General features: G+C 41.7%; 1 protein-coding gene across 1 annotated transcript in view; it reads left to right on the top strand.

The window, feature by feature from the left end:
• Positions 1-16635, top strand: part of SPMAP2L (sperm microtubule associated protein 2 like) — a 500125-nt gene that overhangs the window by 113020 nt on the left and 370470 nt on the right. Inside the window, exon 4 of the mRNA XM_069233742.1 lies at positions 10094-10282. Within this exon, the coding sequence (XP_069089843.1) occupies positions 10094-10282 (189 nt within the window). The remainder of the gene's footprint in view (positions 1-10093; positions 10283-16635) is intronic.

Here is a 16635-nt window from a genome sequence, read left to right on the forward strand (position 1 = left end):
CTACAGTGTATCTTTTCCTCTGCGTGTTGCAGACACCCTGTAACACATTGCTTTTACTGGTGTTTTCCTTCTTCAAGGTCCTGCAAGAGTAAGCACAAATCCTCACATTACCCATAGCGCTTTCTGAATAATTAAACACTGGAGAATCAGAAGCATTGTGCGGGTGTTGCACACTCCTATGTAGAACAATCAGGTATCTGCAGATACCACTTTGTGGTCTGTAGCTTCTATCGTGCATCACTCGACATTTTTCTGCTTTTAAACTCACTTTATTTATTGTTATTCTCATAAATAAGATTCTGCTCATTTGATGGAGATAAAAAAATCATCTGACTTTGGATCACTCTTGAGCCAAACCTCTTCACTGATTTTCCATGTTGTGCTACTTAGAATAAACTAGTTTCTAAAACCACACGCTTATCCCCACTACAGTAAAGTGAAACATATTGGCAGGTTACTCTAGAAGTTGTTAATTATTTTCTGTGGCTTACCATATCCTACTGATGTTAGTTTTATCTGTTCTTTACCTATATTAATGGAATCAACCAAACACTTCACATGATCTATTATTTGTGCCTGCACAGGTACATTTTTGAACAAGTGTGGGTAGTTTGTGGAAAGGATCAGTAGTTGTGATTTACTCCAATTTATTTTATAGCCAGAAGTGGGCTAAAATTTTGAATGGTTAAACCATATGATGACCGATGTGCATATCAGGTTGTGGCAAAATGATACCATCAATTAGCATACTCAATTTGGTGGAAATTTTACTTAACATGATTAATCTGAATCCCGGCTCTACTCTGGTTTTGAGGGTCTGTGGTTTAGGCACAGCCACAGAATAGAGAGTGGGCGGGGCCCCATCTCGTATCCGTTCGTAAATGTACTATATTTAGTTTAAGTGCCCTGATATGGTGAGCATGGAGAGTGCAGAAATCGGGTTAATTTATGGATCAGACGAGCCAGCTTTAATGCAAGTATAAATACGATCAACTGGGGTCCCTAGTTGTATTTACATCATTGATACCAGTGAAGGAGGGTTATCTAAACTGTTTCAGTCCCAGGTCAAATGCACCTCTTACTGCTGAAGGTGGGGTGGGCATCTGTGCTTTAAATCATACCTGAATGAATCCATTGAGCCATTGGTGTACGGCTTTAACTGGCTGTGTCAGAGGCTTGGTGAATATCAGGTGTTTGTTTTGTCTCGAGATTGCAGGTTTTATGAATTATTAGGCCTCAATTGCGAGTGCCTTATTTTGCGATCCCTTTTCAAACCACTATTTGTGCAGGGATTACAACTGCAAGAGGTGCAGCTTTTTCCACGCCCAGTAATTTCCGGGTGTGATAAAGACTGTACCAATGCATCCCCCCCCCTTAAATTGTGTCAGATCAAACCTGCCGACATTGAACAGGTGGGTACAGGACGTGCAGGTCTTGGTGTGGAAAGCATCACAATCTGCATGTTGGTTACCATTGTTAGAGGAAAACTTGTAGTAGGTGCCAATTATTGCACCGTACACGTTTTCACTCACAGAGATTTTGTGGAATAGATAGCACATTACTGCACATCTGTAGGTTATTGCTGGTAAATTTCACCAAGAAAAAAAAAATGTATTCAGGGGATAGCAGCTGATTAAAAATGCAAAACATGTGGAATTCAGTGTTGTAAATACTTACTCCGCACGCTAAACCTCAATCTAGACAGAAAAGTGTGGAACAAGAGGTATTAAATGGGTGCAATCTATTTACCATATCCTAATCCGCAGATCTGACTGGCCATAGAGTTTCTACCAACGTGCCAGTGAATTGTTTATGGTGCTCTGTAGAAAACACGGGCGCTGAATGTTGGTGGAGGTGTTTTTACCCCATTTACCATGATACACACTAAATTACTTTCTGTCGTGTTCAATTTGAGTGTATCCAAGTCACTGAGGAGCCACTGCACTTCTTTGTGAACTATAGTGATGGTGGAACAGCCAGATTTAACCTGTATGTATTTTTAGATCATCGTCTACTACTACATCGGCTGACCACTACTTCATTATTTCATGTGGCATTAAATATTCGGGGCTAGAGTCCCTTTTTTACATTCATTCAATAAAGTTTCTTGTCCCCTATTTTTAGTTCAATAACACTTAGCTAATTTACCTGAAACAAAGTTGGGCCTCACAATGTAGTAGGAGAATACCCGTGGCCTTGTTCTTCCTGCTACCACATCTTTTCTTGAAGCAGGTAATCACACTTTTTTCTGGACATCTGGTGATAGCACTACTGGAGTTGCCACAGTTTCCCATGCAATCAGATCGGCACTGTCATGCTGAAATTTGCTGTTTGCTTGGTGCCAATCAAAGTTATATTTCATATCCTTGCATTATTTATGCCCATTATAATCCTAGCACCTATTCATCTCCTCCCATTCTCACACTTGTGAGTCAATCAAGTAAACTTTATTTGGCAAATTTAGCCATATAAGTTACACAGCAACATCATATTTTATAAAACTTTAAAATACCCACGTAACAATGACATAAAAGGTAGTCCTATTTACCCGGCCACACAGTCTATGTTCCACCATCCTGCATCCAGACATAAATATTTCAATAAAACATCAGAAAACATAGACCCCCCCTCCCCAAATTCATACATATCCACCATAAATACATATTTAAAGCAACAACAATTCCAATCTAAAATACAATGCCCCTCTTTCTAATTGTTTGGACTTGCACCAAAAAATTCACAATCAACGAGAAAGTAAAACAGTAATTAAGTTGCTGAAGATACATCAAAGCCCGCTAGAACGTACTTTTCTCTCGATGCTACATAAAAATCTCAAAAAAAGGTTAGATGGAAAGTAGTTTGCTCCGAGAAATTATCACATGGCCACGGTGGTAACTGCCTACTATTCCTATTCCTTTTGTTTAAAGGCTGTAAATAGTGGATAGTACTTAACCTAATCTAGACAATAAAAATATATGTTGTTTATTCTGTATCGCATTAACATAAGGTTATAGACCAAGCAGTGTTATCAAAGGGGTATGCGATATCACGGTCACCTTGATAAATTCCCTTACTTCCCTCTCTCCAATTCTCATTTTAATAATCCTGGAGGAAAAATCTTTTTAGGTTGAGCGAGCAAGCCTCTGGCCCGTTATAATCATCTGTGGGATTTTAACCACGCCCACTACACTTTCACTCGTTCATGGGCTTGCCTTTCAAAAAATCCTTTGTTATTATTGGTAAATGCTTTACGTTTGTCTCTTGTTGGGACAGTTTTGTACGGCCTTGGACACTGACCCTGTTACATGGATAATTGCACTTTTGCCCAGTACATCTGACTGTGCGCAAACCTCCTTTTCCTTTTGTGTCTCTCCTTCCCGCTCATGCTCATGGCAGCCCTGGCAGTTTGAATCAGCTCGCTTATGTCAACTGTTTTACCTTTCATTTTTAATTTATGGGGCAAGAAAAGTCCAGCTAGGAATTTACAACGCTAATAGCTCTAACTCGAGTAAATGCGAGACCCACTGCATTGCAAATGCTTGTTTATTTATTCTCCTCTGCGATTCTTGATGTTCTTAGAAGGTAGATGAATCACTACTCTCACATAAAGCCTCAATATAATTCAGCCAAGGAATGTGCAGCGTTTTTCCAGAGCCAGTCATCTATAATCTTTCTATTTAAGGAAGCGGCCTCTTTTGTCCATCAGCTTTCCACAATAAGTTGGGGCAGCATGGGTTTTGTCTTCTGTGAATGGTACACCAAGGTCTGCATGACAGATATAATTAAAGCAACTGGAGGGGATTGAAAGCATCCTTTTTAGGCACAGATTATCAGCTTGCTGAAACAAATCCGCATTAGAGAACCCCAAGATGCACGCCCCATACATTGCCCATGCTACACATTTGCTTTTATATAAATTATTCATTTCTTTTAGAGGTTTGGTGCCCATCTTGAAACAAGTCTAAACACTGCAGAAATAGCTTTGTCAAAGTACAACCTTCTATTTTCCGATAAGAGGTTTCCAGGACCCGCATTACATAGAGGGTGCAATTTCCTGGTTTGCGCCACAGCACACCTTAAAGCTGGTGCTCTGGGTGCAAACCAGGAAAGTGCACCTTATTACCCAGACTGCACTGCCTTTAGGACAGCCGCTAACTCGTGCTGCCCCTATGGCAGCGCATTCAAGAGAAATACAAGCAGCTGTTTAAAAGCTGCTCCTGTTTCTCTGTGCAGGCGGCAGCTCATCTGCACTATTCAGAGGGATTAGAGATCCGCTTGCAGGCAGGTGCAGCAAGTCACTGCATCCGCCTGCAAGGGGATATTTGGGGGGTCCATGGGTCCCCTTTTCATCCCTCCAGAGGGCTTCCTTCAAAAGGCACACTTAAAGTGCGCCACCTTTATCTGGCGCACTTTCAGTACGCCTTCGGAAGGCATGTTTGCCTCTGCACTCATGTTGGTAATATCACACGGGCGAAGAGGCAAAGAGATTCCCTCATTTCCAAGGGGCACAGCCCCATGCAAATGAGGGAACGCCCTCCAGTGATAGCGCTGGCGCTATATGTGCGCCAGGGCTATGTGTATTACAAACATTTTTTGCACCTTCTGTAATACCAAAGTGACACGGGGACATGCATAGTGGGCACAAACACCAGTTCGGCGCTCGGGCACTTCTGTAATACAACCCCACGTATTTTGGCCACTGAATAACAAACCTAGATAAGAGAACACATTTGTAGATGACATCTTATTGCTCTTCAAGAAATGTGCGCCTGTCTTATTCCTTCCCGGTCCAATGCACATTGTAAATTATTTCCTGCTATTTACTGCCATACTTAAATTATTCATAAAATGGGAAAAATAATTAGGCACTAAAGGGCATTTCCTGTCTGAGCCATCAAGACAGCATCATCTGCATACAGCAGTATCGGTAGTGGGCGAGATCCTCATTGTGGCATATCCCACGCTCTTTCCAATAAAAACCTTTCCAAATTATTGATATACAATGTGAACAGAAATTGTGCTAAAATACACCCTTACTTACTCCTTTATTGACCTCAAACAAATCCGTACACTCTCCTGGTGTGTACTAAATGTACTTTGGTCTTTGTGTCATTATACAATTGACGTAAAAAGTCAATAAGCGGCCTATCAACACACATGACCTAAGTCCTCACACGATTGAATAGTTTAAACTATCAAATATGAAGGAAAAGTCCTTAAATGCCATGTGCATGGTCCCCCTTTTGACTACAGTATATTTATTTGTAAGGAGGTTCAAGTTCAGACGTTGCTCCACCGTGCCAAGTTCTTTGCAAAACCCATACTGTACACCACTGATAATTCATTTTCCTCTGCCCATTTTTCCAGCCTGGCCAAAACAACCCTTCCAGCTACTTTAAGGGTTGGATCCAGCAATCAAATATGTCTATAACAACCTGGATCAGATGTATTCCTCTTTTTAAAGATTGGCACTATAATTGACTGCAACCAGGTCAGTAGGAGTGCCATGGACAGTTAGTGCTTTAGGAACATTAGTCACCAGTGGGGCCTAGACATCAGTGTTCTCAATGAAGGCATCCAATGGAATGCCATCTGGACCTAAGGTTTTCCTTTTCCGGTTGGCCCTTATTCCACCAGCCACTTTAGTTAAGCTAAACTCAGTAGGAATCGCTGTACATATCTCTGACTTATACTCAAGATCAATCATTTTCTCCCTCTTTTCCTCTGCGCACACTGAATAAATAGACTAGAAGTGCCTAACCCATTCCTCCGCCATGATTACAATATTCACAGTTGGTTAAGCATCATCATTAAAATATGGGTCAATGACCACCTTCCAATAGGCAGTGCTATCAGAATATGTTCTTGCTATGAGAAGAGCTTCCCAAGCATTGTCTTTGATACTACTTTTCCTTTTATCCAGCAGAAGTTTGTATTCAATCCTGGACTTCTTAACCAAAGCTCTATCCCTATGCCTTTTCCTTAGAGCCTTTTTCAATGCTTTACTGCAGGTTACATCAAACCACTCTTTAATTTTTGACTGATATTTCATGGGGATCTTGTCAGAGCATTTTGAATATAATTAGCTAACATTCCAAATGCAGCTAAGACAGTCTTCCCATCCACCGTGTCATCCAGTAAAGTAGCTACTAAACTAGCATGTGACCTAACTAAATTAGTTTACAGCCTTTAGGTGTTCACACTGCCCCATTTCGGCTTCCCACACTTATCCCCTGTATGAGTAAATATGGTTTGACTCCCACTTGAAACTTTTTCAGGTTTACAGTAAGAGGATCATGATCACTCAAACCTGACAAAAGAATGTGAAAATAGTCAAAACAGTGAATATGATTTTATGAAATTAAAATATGAGTGATAGTACCACAGTGGCCACTCCCAAAAAAGGTTGATGGTGCCATGACCGATAAGTGGAGGACATCAATGCTTCCCCATAAGTGCCATAAAGAAAGTGGTTCATACCCTCTTCTCTGTTGTTGGTCAAACCGCAAACCTCTTTAGCATCTAAGGTACATGTTATAAATCTCTGTGTCCTTTATGTCAATGAAACCCTTAAGCTCTTTCTCGAGTTCTAAAACAACATTAATATTAGAGCGGAAGAAAATGTCATTGTCATAATTAATTAAGACAAGCACCCACCCTTAAAATCATATGTAAGCAATTGATAATACAGAACACCAAGAATTTTCTTAAAAACATTCCCCAAAAGAGTAACTGCAGCTAAAATCGTTACTCCTCCCCCCTTCCCCACTAGCTCTACCATGAGAAGACCTACTGACAGGACAACAGAATAGTCCAAATGGGCTCTGTGGTGCAGAGCAAAGTACAATCTTTCCAGTTTGTTTCCTGACTTGCATCCTCATGCAAATTTGTAATCAAGTTATCTGCTTCTTTCATCCCTCTGATTCTCAGTGTCTGTCAATCCTGGTTCTTCAGGGTGTTCAAAGGGGTAAACCAATTCAAGGTACTTGCCGGGAATAGCGAAAATATAAGAACACTATTTGTCAAACGAACTTCGCCTCTGCACCTGACCATTCACCAACCCAGAGGCATCCTTCCAATTCAGGTACACCTTCTCTTCTATGGTATCAGGGCAATAAAAGTAGTAGTGGGCGCTGTTTCTTTCTGCTGCTTGAGTAGATGTTCTACTTGAGCAGCAGTTTCTCAATGTGAACAGTCATGACCTGCTACAGCCGCCCACGCTGAGAAATATCGCCAGGAGGAGTTCTTGTGCCTGATACACTTGCTAGGGGATGCCAGCTGTCACTCGCACTCGCCAACTTAACGTTGGTGAGCCACACATGAGAAGACACTCCACCATGAGACCACCATTTTGGCCAGAACTCCATGCTCCAAGGTTAATGTGGAATGGGCAAAACTCCGCAAACTCTGCAGACAGAGTGGAAGTTTTCACCCGACCCTAAAAGTTTTAAATTAATCATTGAGAAACAGAAAAAGAAGCCTTGGATTGTTGGAGCAGAAGGTCTATAACAACCATGATAAAACAGCTGTGCCCTACTGAAAATGCTGCAATTTCATCGGTTCTCAGGCAGTCAATCCTTACCCCGGCAATTTATAGCTAGTACCTGAGGCAAGCCTCATTGCAGTATCAACTTACATATCACTACACTTTCTATCCATTACTGATGCCTGTGATGATCACAGATTTCTAACAAAGAACCAGATTCTCCAATCCCTCGCACAGTGTGCTTCTACTGAGAGACATGCTTCTGGAGATGATAACTTTAGAATCATTTATTCTCTTGTGCAGAAGGCAGAATACATACATGAAAATGTTTCATATTTTTGCTTCTACAAGTTCATGAAATAAATGAGTCCCCAAAACGTTATTTTTCGTTTGTTGGTATTGTATATGTGAGTGCTCCCAGTCTGTGAAAATTGTGTAGTCTATGACAGTTTTTACTGGGTTTTAAAATGGTAATCTTATTGGACAATGTAAATTTATCCTGATCAGGTGGAGAAGAAGGGAGTTGAGCTCAATGTACATCCTTCTCTTAGCCTCTATGTTGACCATGTCATCAGACAGATGTTGTCCTTATTAGAATGTTAGCAAAAATGGGAGTGTATGCATTGCAGCTTGCAGCACAGGAAGTTCAATGCAGGACAACACAGCCTGCATTAAACTGGTGAGGTTTATTAAAAACATTCACTTTTTTATACATTCATGCATCCTAGGTCTTTCAGGTCTAAAATTATGTGAATAAAATGAAACTGGTGCCACATACACTAGAGATGCGAGGTTTAAGACCAACTATATTTGTATCCAGGGGTGACCAAACATGTTGTCCATGTTGTTTGTGATCAAGCTTGTAATTAGTATGAGCAATGTCCTGTGTGTGGGGCGTTAGAGATTGAAAGGTTTGAGGATGTGTAGTTCAGATCTGTATCCTAGGATAAGTGCAATATATTTCTACCTTTCACACCTGAGGTTAAGTATTGAACCAAGCAGGATCTAGGATGCAGTGGGGCTGTTACTAAGTCTACTAGACACTCCAAGGTATAGGAAGATGCTAATTCATTTTCTGTGAGTTACAGACTATTTTTAGAAACACCAAAGTATTGAAGTAACATCACAAAATACAGTATCATCATTAAAATAGATATACTGTTACCTATTTTAACATGTAAACTCATAATTAACACTACTACCAGTAATTTTATTTAAAAATATAATAAAGGAAAGGGGCCCTTCTACATTTTTATGTTACACAGAGAAACTAATCAATACTAACTGTTCACTCTACCACATTGTTATTAATTGGTGCCCTCGTACAGAAACAAGAGTTAATGTAAAAGCATGTAAAGTTAGATTCTATAATTACATCAATAAGAAGTAAAAAAGCTCAGCATATTCTACACAACTTGTAAAGTTCATGAGTAATAGCATAGCAGATACTCACTGAGTGCATGATGAACTCCACAGAAACTGGATTTTTCAAAATGGTGGTACCCATTAAGTAGCAACATCTGTTGGAAGGGATGTGGACTTGACGAGATGGGGCAACTGATGGAAGGATAGGACATCAGCTCAGTGGGGTTCAGACAGGAAGGATCATAGGTATATATTACTTTTGTATTGGAAAGGTTATTGGGAAAGTTTCAATACCCATTCTCTTCCTCTATATTTTTGAATAAAATATTTGCTAGTGTTCCCATTCGGTCATGAGGTTTCTACAGTTGCTTGATTCCAGAGTGCAAATACAACCTGTGGTAGGAATGCAACTCAGGAGAGGTTAGGTAATCATGAAGTATAACTGGTCTTAACTTAAATATCTACACACAAAGGATGTTCACCCATTGATTCAGATATTGCTTACATTTATTTGCATGGCAGTTATTAGGATGGGAAGATAATATATATAGATGTTTAGACATATTCTAGCTACTCCGATGTTAGAAATAAACAATGATGAGCAAAACTGTACAACTACCCAGCATGCTACTGTATACCAGTGCAGATGATGCTATAGAATAGTGTGCCCTAACAGTTAGTTTTTTCACATATTTGAAGACGTAACAGCACCAGTGTTCCTTATGAAACTCACACCCAGATGGTGATATGTAAAATCTGATAGCTCCTTTGTTTGAAACCAATTGGTTAAGTCTGGATTAAAAATGGTATTCTGGTTAGTAAGAAATATATTTTGAGTAAGTACAGTTAGCAGATGCAAGGGGATTTAGGGATTTTGAAGTATACTGAGCTAGAAAACTAGAACACTTGAGACAGAACAGTACATCTTTGTTCAGCTTAAGAAGTAAGATGCTTGAGACAATTTGATTGATTGAATACACAGAAAGTTGGTATTGTAAAAAGAAGGGGCCAACTATATCCAAGAGAGCCTTGTGTGTCTAAAGACTTAGGTAACCATAAAGTGTCAAAATCTTATTCACAAACATGGCATTTGCTTCAGATACAGAATAATTTGTTTAAAGATTAAAATGTATGTTTCTATTATTTTTCATGATTTTTGATAAAAACCTAGAGTTCTTTTGAAAATTTCAACTAGTTCTCAATGAACAGTTAAAAATTCGACAAAGTTTTGTTTCATTGTAGACTATCGATCTGAAGCAAAGGGGATATATGTTCATCAGCATATGCAACATAGCCAAGTCTCCATTGCATCTTCTGAACTATCTGATTATACTGATGATGATGTTAGGAGGCCATCAACGAAGTTTCTTAAACAGAAGTTGAACAGCCACCAAGAAGATAAAGAACCTGGTGACTATATTCACAAAAGAGGTACGATGCTGGAAACCTTTCCTGCACTGCAGCAGTTGATGGGCATATTTAATAATAAAGTTTAATTAATGTTTTTTTAGAAGGAGTGTAACATTTTTACTTGAGATATCATCTCATGGTTAGAGATGTTACTAAATTGTAGACCATAGATTTTTGTATCATGAGGCCAATTAGCATTATACATCTACATCTAAGAGTTGTCTGTAGATTAATGACAGGTTCAGATTTGTTTCATTAGCTCATTTGTTTTCAAATAATGTGATTTTACCGCCTCTCTAGGAGTATCCTTTTTACCTATTACTGGGTTTATTGTGGTGAAAGGCATTTCTGAGTATTGTGATGTTCAGAAGTTCTTCACTGATTTTGGTGTGGCTGAAAACCTTGTGACAAACATGTCAGACATGTAAATTTAGGGCTTGACTTAGATACTGGTGGACGGTTTACTCCATCACAATGGTGACGGATATCCCGTCGGCCGAAATCTAAATCCCATTACATTCAATGGGATTTCGATTTCGATGGATAGGATATCCATCACCGTTGTGACGGAGTAACCCGTCTGTCAATATCGAAATCATGCACTTAGTCTGCAGCAGTGTTTTCATCAGCCACAGCAAGGATGGCACCAATCTTAAGAGTCTTATATATGGCTATAAGAAAAGGAAATCACTGACCTTCAGATACAATGTGTCAAGAAAAGATACTCTACTTCTTGGGTCTTCCCTAGCATGCACAAAACTTATGGAACTTCTTACCTGTATCCAGCGAGACCAATCCACTCTTTCAGTACCTCAGTCACACTTGAAGCAGCTCTTGCTCTTCCAACTTTACTTGAAATTTTCTAATTACTGAATCTGTTTCTCAAAAACTGATCTTCATAGGTTGTTTTTCAAAGGAGTTGAATGGGGAGAAATTCAATTCACGGTTAAGGAATGTTGTTTAAAGAAGTAGCACAAATATTATTTTTTTGATAAACAAGTTTATTGAGTTTTCCACAAGTAATACAGTGGAACACAATAAAGGCCCTCATTATGACTTTGGCGGTCTGAATGCGAGACCGCCAAAGCCATGGGCACCAGAAGACCACCAGTGCTGGCGGTCTTCCACCTGTCATAATATGGATACAGCTGGATTTCTGCCACATTTAGGGTGGAAATCCGGCAGTAGCCATGTTGGCGGACGAGGCGCCTGGGCGGTGCTACCATCTGCACCGCCCACCAGTAGGACTCCGACAGTTGTATTTTGGCCATAAAGACGGCCTGCGGTGTTCTGCTAGCGGGGCGCTGCTGGTGGTAGCAGCACCCCTTCCCTGTCGGAAGACGTCCTTGCCGGACAAGGTAAGTCGGGCATCCGTCAGGAGAGAGGGTGGGGGGTGTTGTGTGTGAGTGTGTGGTGTCTGCGTGTGTGTATGAATGTGTGTGTGCGTGTGTTTATGCGTCTGTGAGTGTTGTGGTGTATGGGTGGTTTTATGCATGTGAGTAAATTCATGTTACAGTGAGTGCGTGTCTGCATGTCAGTGTGTATGTGTGTGAGTGAGTGCGTGCATGGAAGTGGTGGTGCATGGGTGCATGTGTCGTGCGTGCGCATGATTGCGGGGAGGGGGCAGGGGGTGAGGGGTTGGGTGGGTGCTCTGATTCTAGGGTGCTGGGGGGTGCTGTGATTCTAGAGGGGGGTGGGGAGTGCTGTGAATCTAGGGGGGTTAGGCTTGGGGGGGTTTGGTGATTGCCCGGGGGTGAAGGAGCCTTCTACTGGTGAAAGGGAAGGAATTCCCTGTCACCGGTAGCCCTACCGACATGGTTTTGGTGGCAGTGGTACCGCTGCGGAAAGCATGGCGGTAGGCTGGCTCTTAATACCGCTGGCAGTATGAGTGGAGATGTGGCAGGTTGGCTGCGGCCAACCCACCATACTCATAATGTGGCGGTATATATGGCCAGCCTGTTGGCAGTGATACCGCCACATTAACCCTGGCAGTCAAAAGACCACCAGGGTCAAAATGAGGGCCCAAGTATGTTAGGGTAAGACACAATGAGCAAACACAACAATAACACCGCATGACATAACACCCCGGCGGGGTGCAGACAACTATTCCCCAAATAGAAGAGGTCTTAAATCGATTGACCAAGACATTTCCCCAAAGTCGACCATGCTTACGAGGGCATCCCCGGGCTTCGTAAACAGTTTTTCTTGGTGTGAGCACCAGTCTACCCCATGGCATCATTGAGTGATAGTAGGTGGGGTTGAATTCTCAGGTCATGATATCTTGCTTGGCAATCATCAGGGCCGTACCTAAAAATATTTTACCAACTCTTGTACCCCTAGAACACTCAAGGACACCCAATAGGAGCACCACAACACCCCAGTCAGCTCCACCACCACTGCAACCCAGTATTCTGGGGCACAGCCAAACCACATGATAGAAGTCAGCTGAAGCGTTGCTGCATTGGGGTCAGGTGGATTCCGGGATGAAGCTGGCAGAGTGTAGTCTAGCTGGGAATAGGTATGCTCCATACAAGAAATATATTTGGACCAGGCGTAGTTTAGGTGATTTAGTGATAATCCTTGGGTCCATAAGGGCATCGCTCCAGTCCTTGTCCTCGAGGGGGCCTATCCAGCTTTCCCAATAAGTTCTAAGGTGGTCTAGGGTGCCCGGGGCATTGGTGATCAATGTGTGGTACATTTTGGAAACCCTACTGTGGTAGTGCGCCGAGATCGGTGCCGGAATGGAAGTACCCCAGGGGCACCGCGGGAAGCTGGGACGCTGTCTCTGATGAGGCGGGAACACACTGGAGCGGAAGCCAACTGAAAGACCCGGAAATGGTAGGGTTTTTAAACTCCGCACGTAATAGTATACGGGGATCGGCAGGAGAAGGAGGAATTTGGGGATCGGGAGGGAGAAGGAGGAATACGGGGATCTGTCAATCGCGGGACAGTTCCGACAATCGCAGCGGGATGACCCAACGTTGAAAAACGCCTGGCATAATGCCCTGACTCATGATTTTCCAACGGTAGGTGCGTATTTTCAAATCAGTAAGGATTTGTTATATCGAGTGTGTCCTTCATCAAGTAGCAGAAAACCCCAGTTAGTAGTTTCCCATGACTACAGAGAACAAGTCCTTAATCTAGCACATGGTGATACCGGAGAAGGTCATTTAGGAAGAGAGAAGACGGAGGAATCTGTAACAAGAAGGTTTTACTGGAATATATGGTGATATACGGAAACACTGTCAGCAATGTCCAAAATGTCAGATAATTAATCCCTCTAAAGATCCCAAAGCCCCCCTCCTTCCCTTATCAATCATAGAGACCCCCTTCGCTCGGGTGGCTATGGATCTAGTGGGACCCCTGATACCATCCGCCAAAGGTCACCAATACCTCTTAGTGCTTGTAGACTATGCAACGAGATACTCAGAAGCTATTCTGCTGGCAAGTATGACCACTAAAACGGTAGCTCAGGCCATGATTGAGTTTTTTCCCCAAGTTGGATTCCCAAAAGAGCTTTTAACAGATCAGGGAACCCCCTTTATGTCCTGGCTAATGTCCGAGATTTGTCAGACTCTCGGAGTCCAACAAATACGGACATCGGTTTATCATTCACAGACAGATGGTCTGGTTGAACGGTATAACAAAACCATCAAAAATCTCTTACGTAAAGTCATTAACGAGTCTGGTAAAAATTGGGAGAAGAAACTACCTTTGGTATTATATGGCCTAGAAACCCACATACAGTCTTCCATGGGACATAGTCCATTTGAACTCCTGTTTGGAAGACAACCATGTACGCTGTTTGGAGATGCTAGCTGAACAATGGGAGGAAACAGAAGAGGAAATAAAGGACGTACTTACATATATTAGTGAGCTAAAGGATAATTTACATACCTTATGCGAGGAGGTCCATAAACATTTAGAAGACGCTCAGCTGAAACAGAAAACTTATTATGATGTTAAAAGTAAAAAATGTGAGTTGACAGTAGGACAACAAGTGTTGATTCTTTTATCAACTTCTGAGAACAAATTATTGGCTCATTGGCAGGGACCCTATACAGTAATAGAAAAAATAACTCCTGTAACATACAGAGTAGAGATACCAGCCCAGTGCAGTAGAAGCCAGATTTATCATATTAATCTCTTGAAAGTATGGCATGAGAAAGACTTACAGACCAATATTTTGTACATTACTACCTGTCCTGTGACAGAAATACCCATGTACCCTACTATTCAAAAGGACAAACAAGTGAAAATGCACCATTTTGGTACTAACCTCACTCCTACTCAATATTTTCAACTAGAAGATATAGTGCATACTAATCCAGAAGTCTTTTCAAAAATACCTGGTAGAACCCATCTTATAAAACATCATATTCGTTCTCTAGATGGGCGTGTGTCCTGACAAAGGCCCTATCGTATACCAGAATCCAGAAAACAGTTGATCGAAAAAGAAGTTAGGGAGATGTTAAAAGCAGAGATTATTGAACCCTCATCTAGTCCCTGGTGTTCCCCTATAGTCTTGGTCCCCAAACCAGATGGCTCTATCCGCTTTTGCATCGATTTTAGACAAGTAAATGCCCTTTCCCACTTCGATACATATCCCATGCCTCGGATAGATGATCTCCTAGAACTATTAGGGAAGGCACAATACATGACTACTTTGGACTTAACGAAAGGATATTGGCAGATTTCACTAGAGGAAACTGATAAAGAAAAAGCAGCCTTTGCGACGCCCTCAGGTTTATATCAATTCACGGTCCTACCTTTTGGCTTACATGAGGCACCAGCCACGTTCCAGAGGTTAATTGATATGGTGTTGTGCCCTTTTCAAGAGTATGCGTCTGCATATTTGGACAATATCGTCATATACAGTGAAACGTGGGAGGATCATATATCTCACTTGTCCAACATATTAAAAGCACTTCAACAGGCAGGATTAACAGCCAACCCCGAAAAATGTAAACTAGGGCAGAATACCATCAATTATTTAGGATATGTGATAGGACACGAACCCTGAAACCACAAATGGAGAAGGTGGACGCTATTACACAAATCCCTATTCCAAAACGGAAAAAATATGTCAGAGCTTTCCTGGGCATGGTGGGATATTACAGACGATTTATTCCCCATTTTTCCAACATTGCGTCCCCTCTTACTGCCCTACTCGAGAAGAACCAACCTAATCCAATACTCCAACTTACTGACTTAGAGAAAGAATGTTTCCTACAGGTAAAACACCTACTAACTACTAAACCTATCTTACGTTGCCCGGATTTCCACAGACCCTTCCAAGTCCAAACCAATGCTTCTGATCAGGGGTTAGGAGCTGTTTCGTCTCAACTAGGCGATGACGGACAGTATCATCCCATTGTGTATCTTAGCAGAAAACTATTGCCCATGGTAAGGCATTATCCCACAGAAACAAGCATCCTGTGACCGGTTTCGGGGTATCACCCCTCTTCAGCCAGGCTAGCTTGAACCTGGTGGCATAGTGAGCACGGGACCCACGTCTGGGCATACCCTTCCCACTTGGGGAGACCAATGCAAAAACAACAGGTGATGGACGGAATGTAGACCAAATCAAACATTCACCCCCAGTCACAGATCTGGGTTTAATCCATCACTGTGCCACTGGATTCAAGCTAGCCTGGCTGATGAAGAGTGAAACCCTGAAACCGGTCCCAGGATGCTTGTTTCCAGTCCAGGGAGGGCCTGGCTTGGCAGTTCGGGCTGGACTGTTCCCATGAGGAACAGGGTCAAGACTGATTTGCCTATTGCTGGGTCCAAACTGGGGTGGCATGGTGAGCAAAAGAATGATGGATTAAACCCAGATCTGTGACTGGGGGTGAGTGTTTGCATTGTTCAGCACTCTGCCCATCATCCTTTTGTGTTACTAGCAGGCCTTCAGCACTCTTTCTGCCATCCAGTTAAGTAGCCTTTTAAACATGTCTCAGGCCTGCCATTGCAGCCTGTATGCGCAGTTTTAAACTGCCAATTCGAACTGGCAAAATAAACTTTTTACCAGGCCTAAATCTTCCAATTTAAAACATGTAACTCACCCCTAGGAAGGACCCACACACCCCAGAGGTCAGGGTGCTGTGTATTTAAAAAGTTGAACACGTACATTTACGTTTTACAAGTTCAAGTACTAAAAAACTTGTAAATTCGTTTTTCACTACTGCAAGGCATTCCTCTCCCATAGGATAACATCAGGTTACCTTATCACATTTAATAAGGGCTAACTTTTAATTGGGAGCAGGTAAGAATATCAAGTTTGGTCTCTTAAGAGTTGTAGTTTAAAAAACCTTTTTATGGTAAAGCCGGATTTTAAGTCACAATTCTGAAAATGCTAGTTTTAGAAATTTGGC

This window comes from Pleurodeles waltl, chromosome 1_2 (genome assembly GCF_031143425.1).
Source record: "Pleurodeles waltl isolate 20211129_DDA chromosome 1_2, aPleWal1.hap1.20221129, whole genome shotgun sequence".
Classification (NCBI taxonomy): Eukaryota; Metazoa; Chordata; class Amphibia; order Caudata; family Salamandridae; genus Pleurodeles; species Pleurodeles waltl.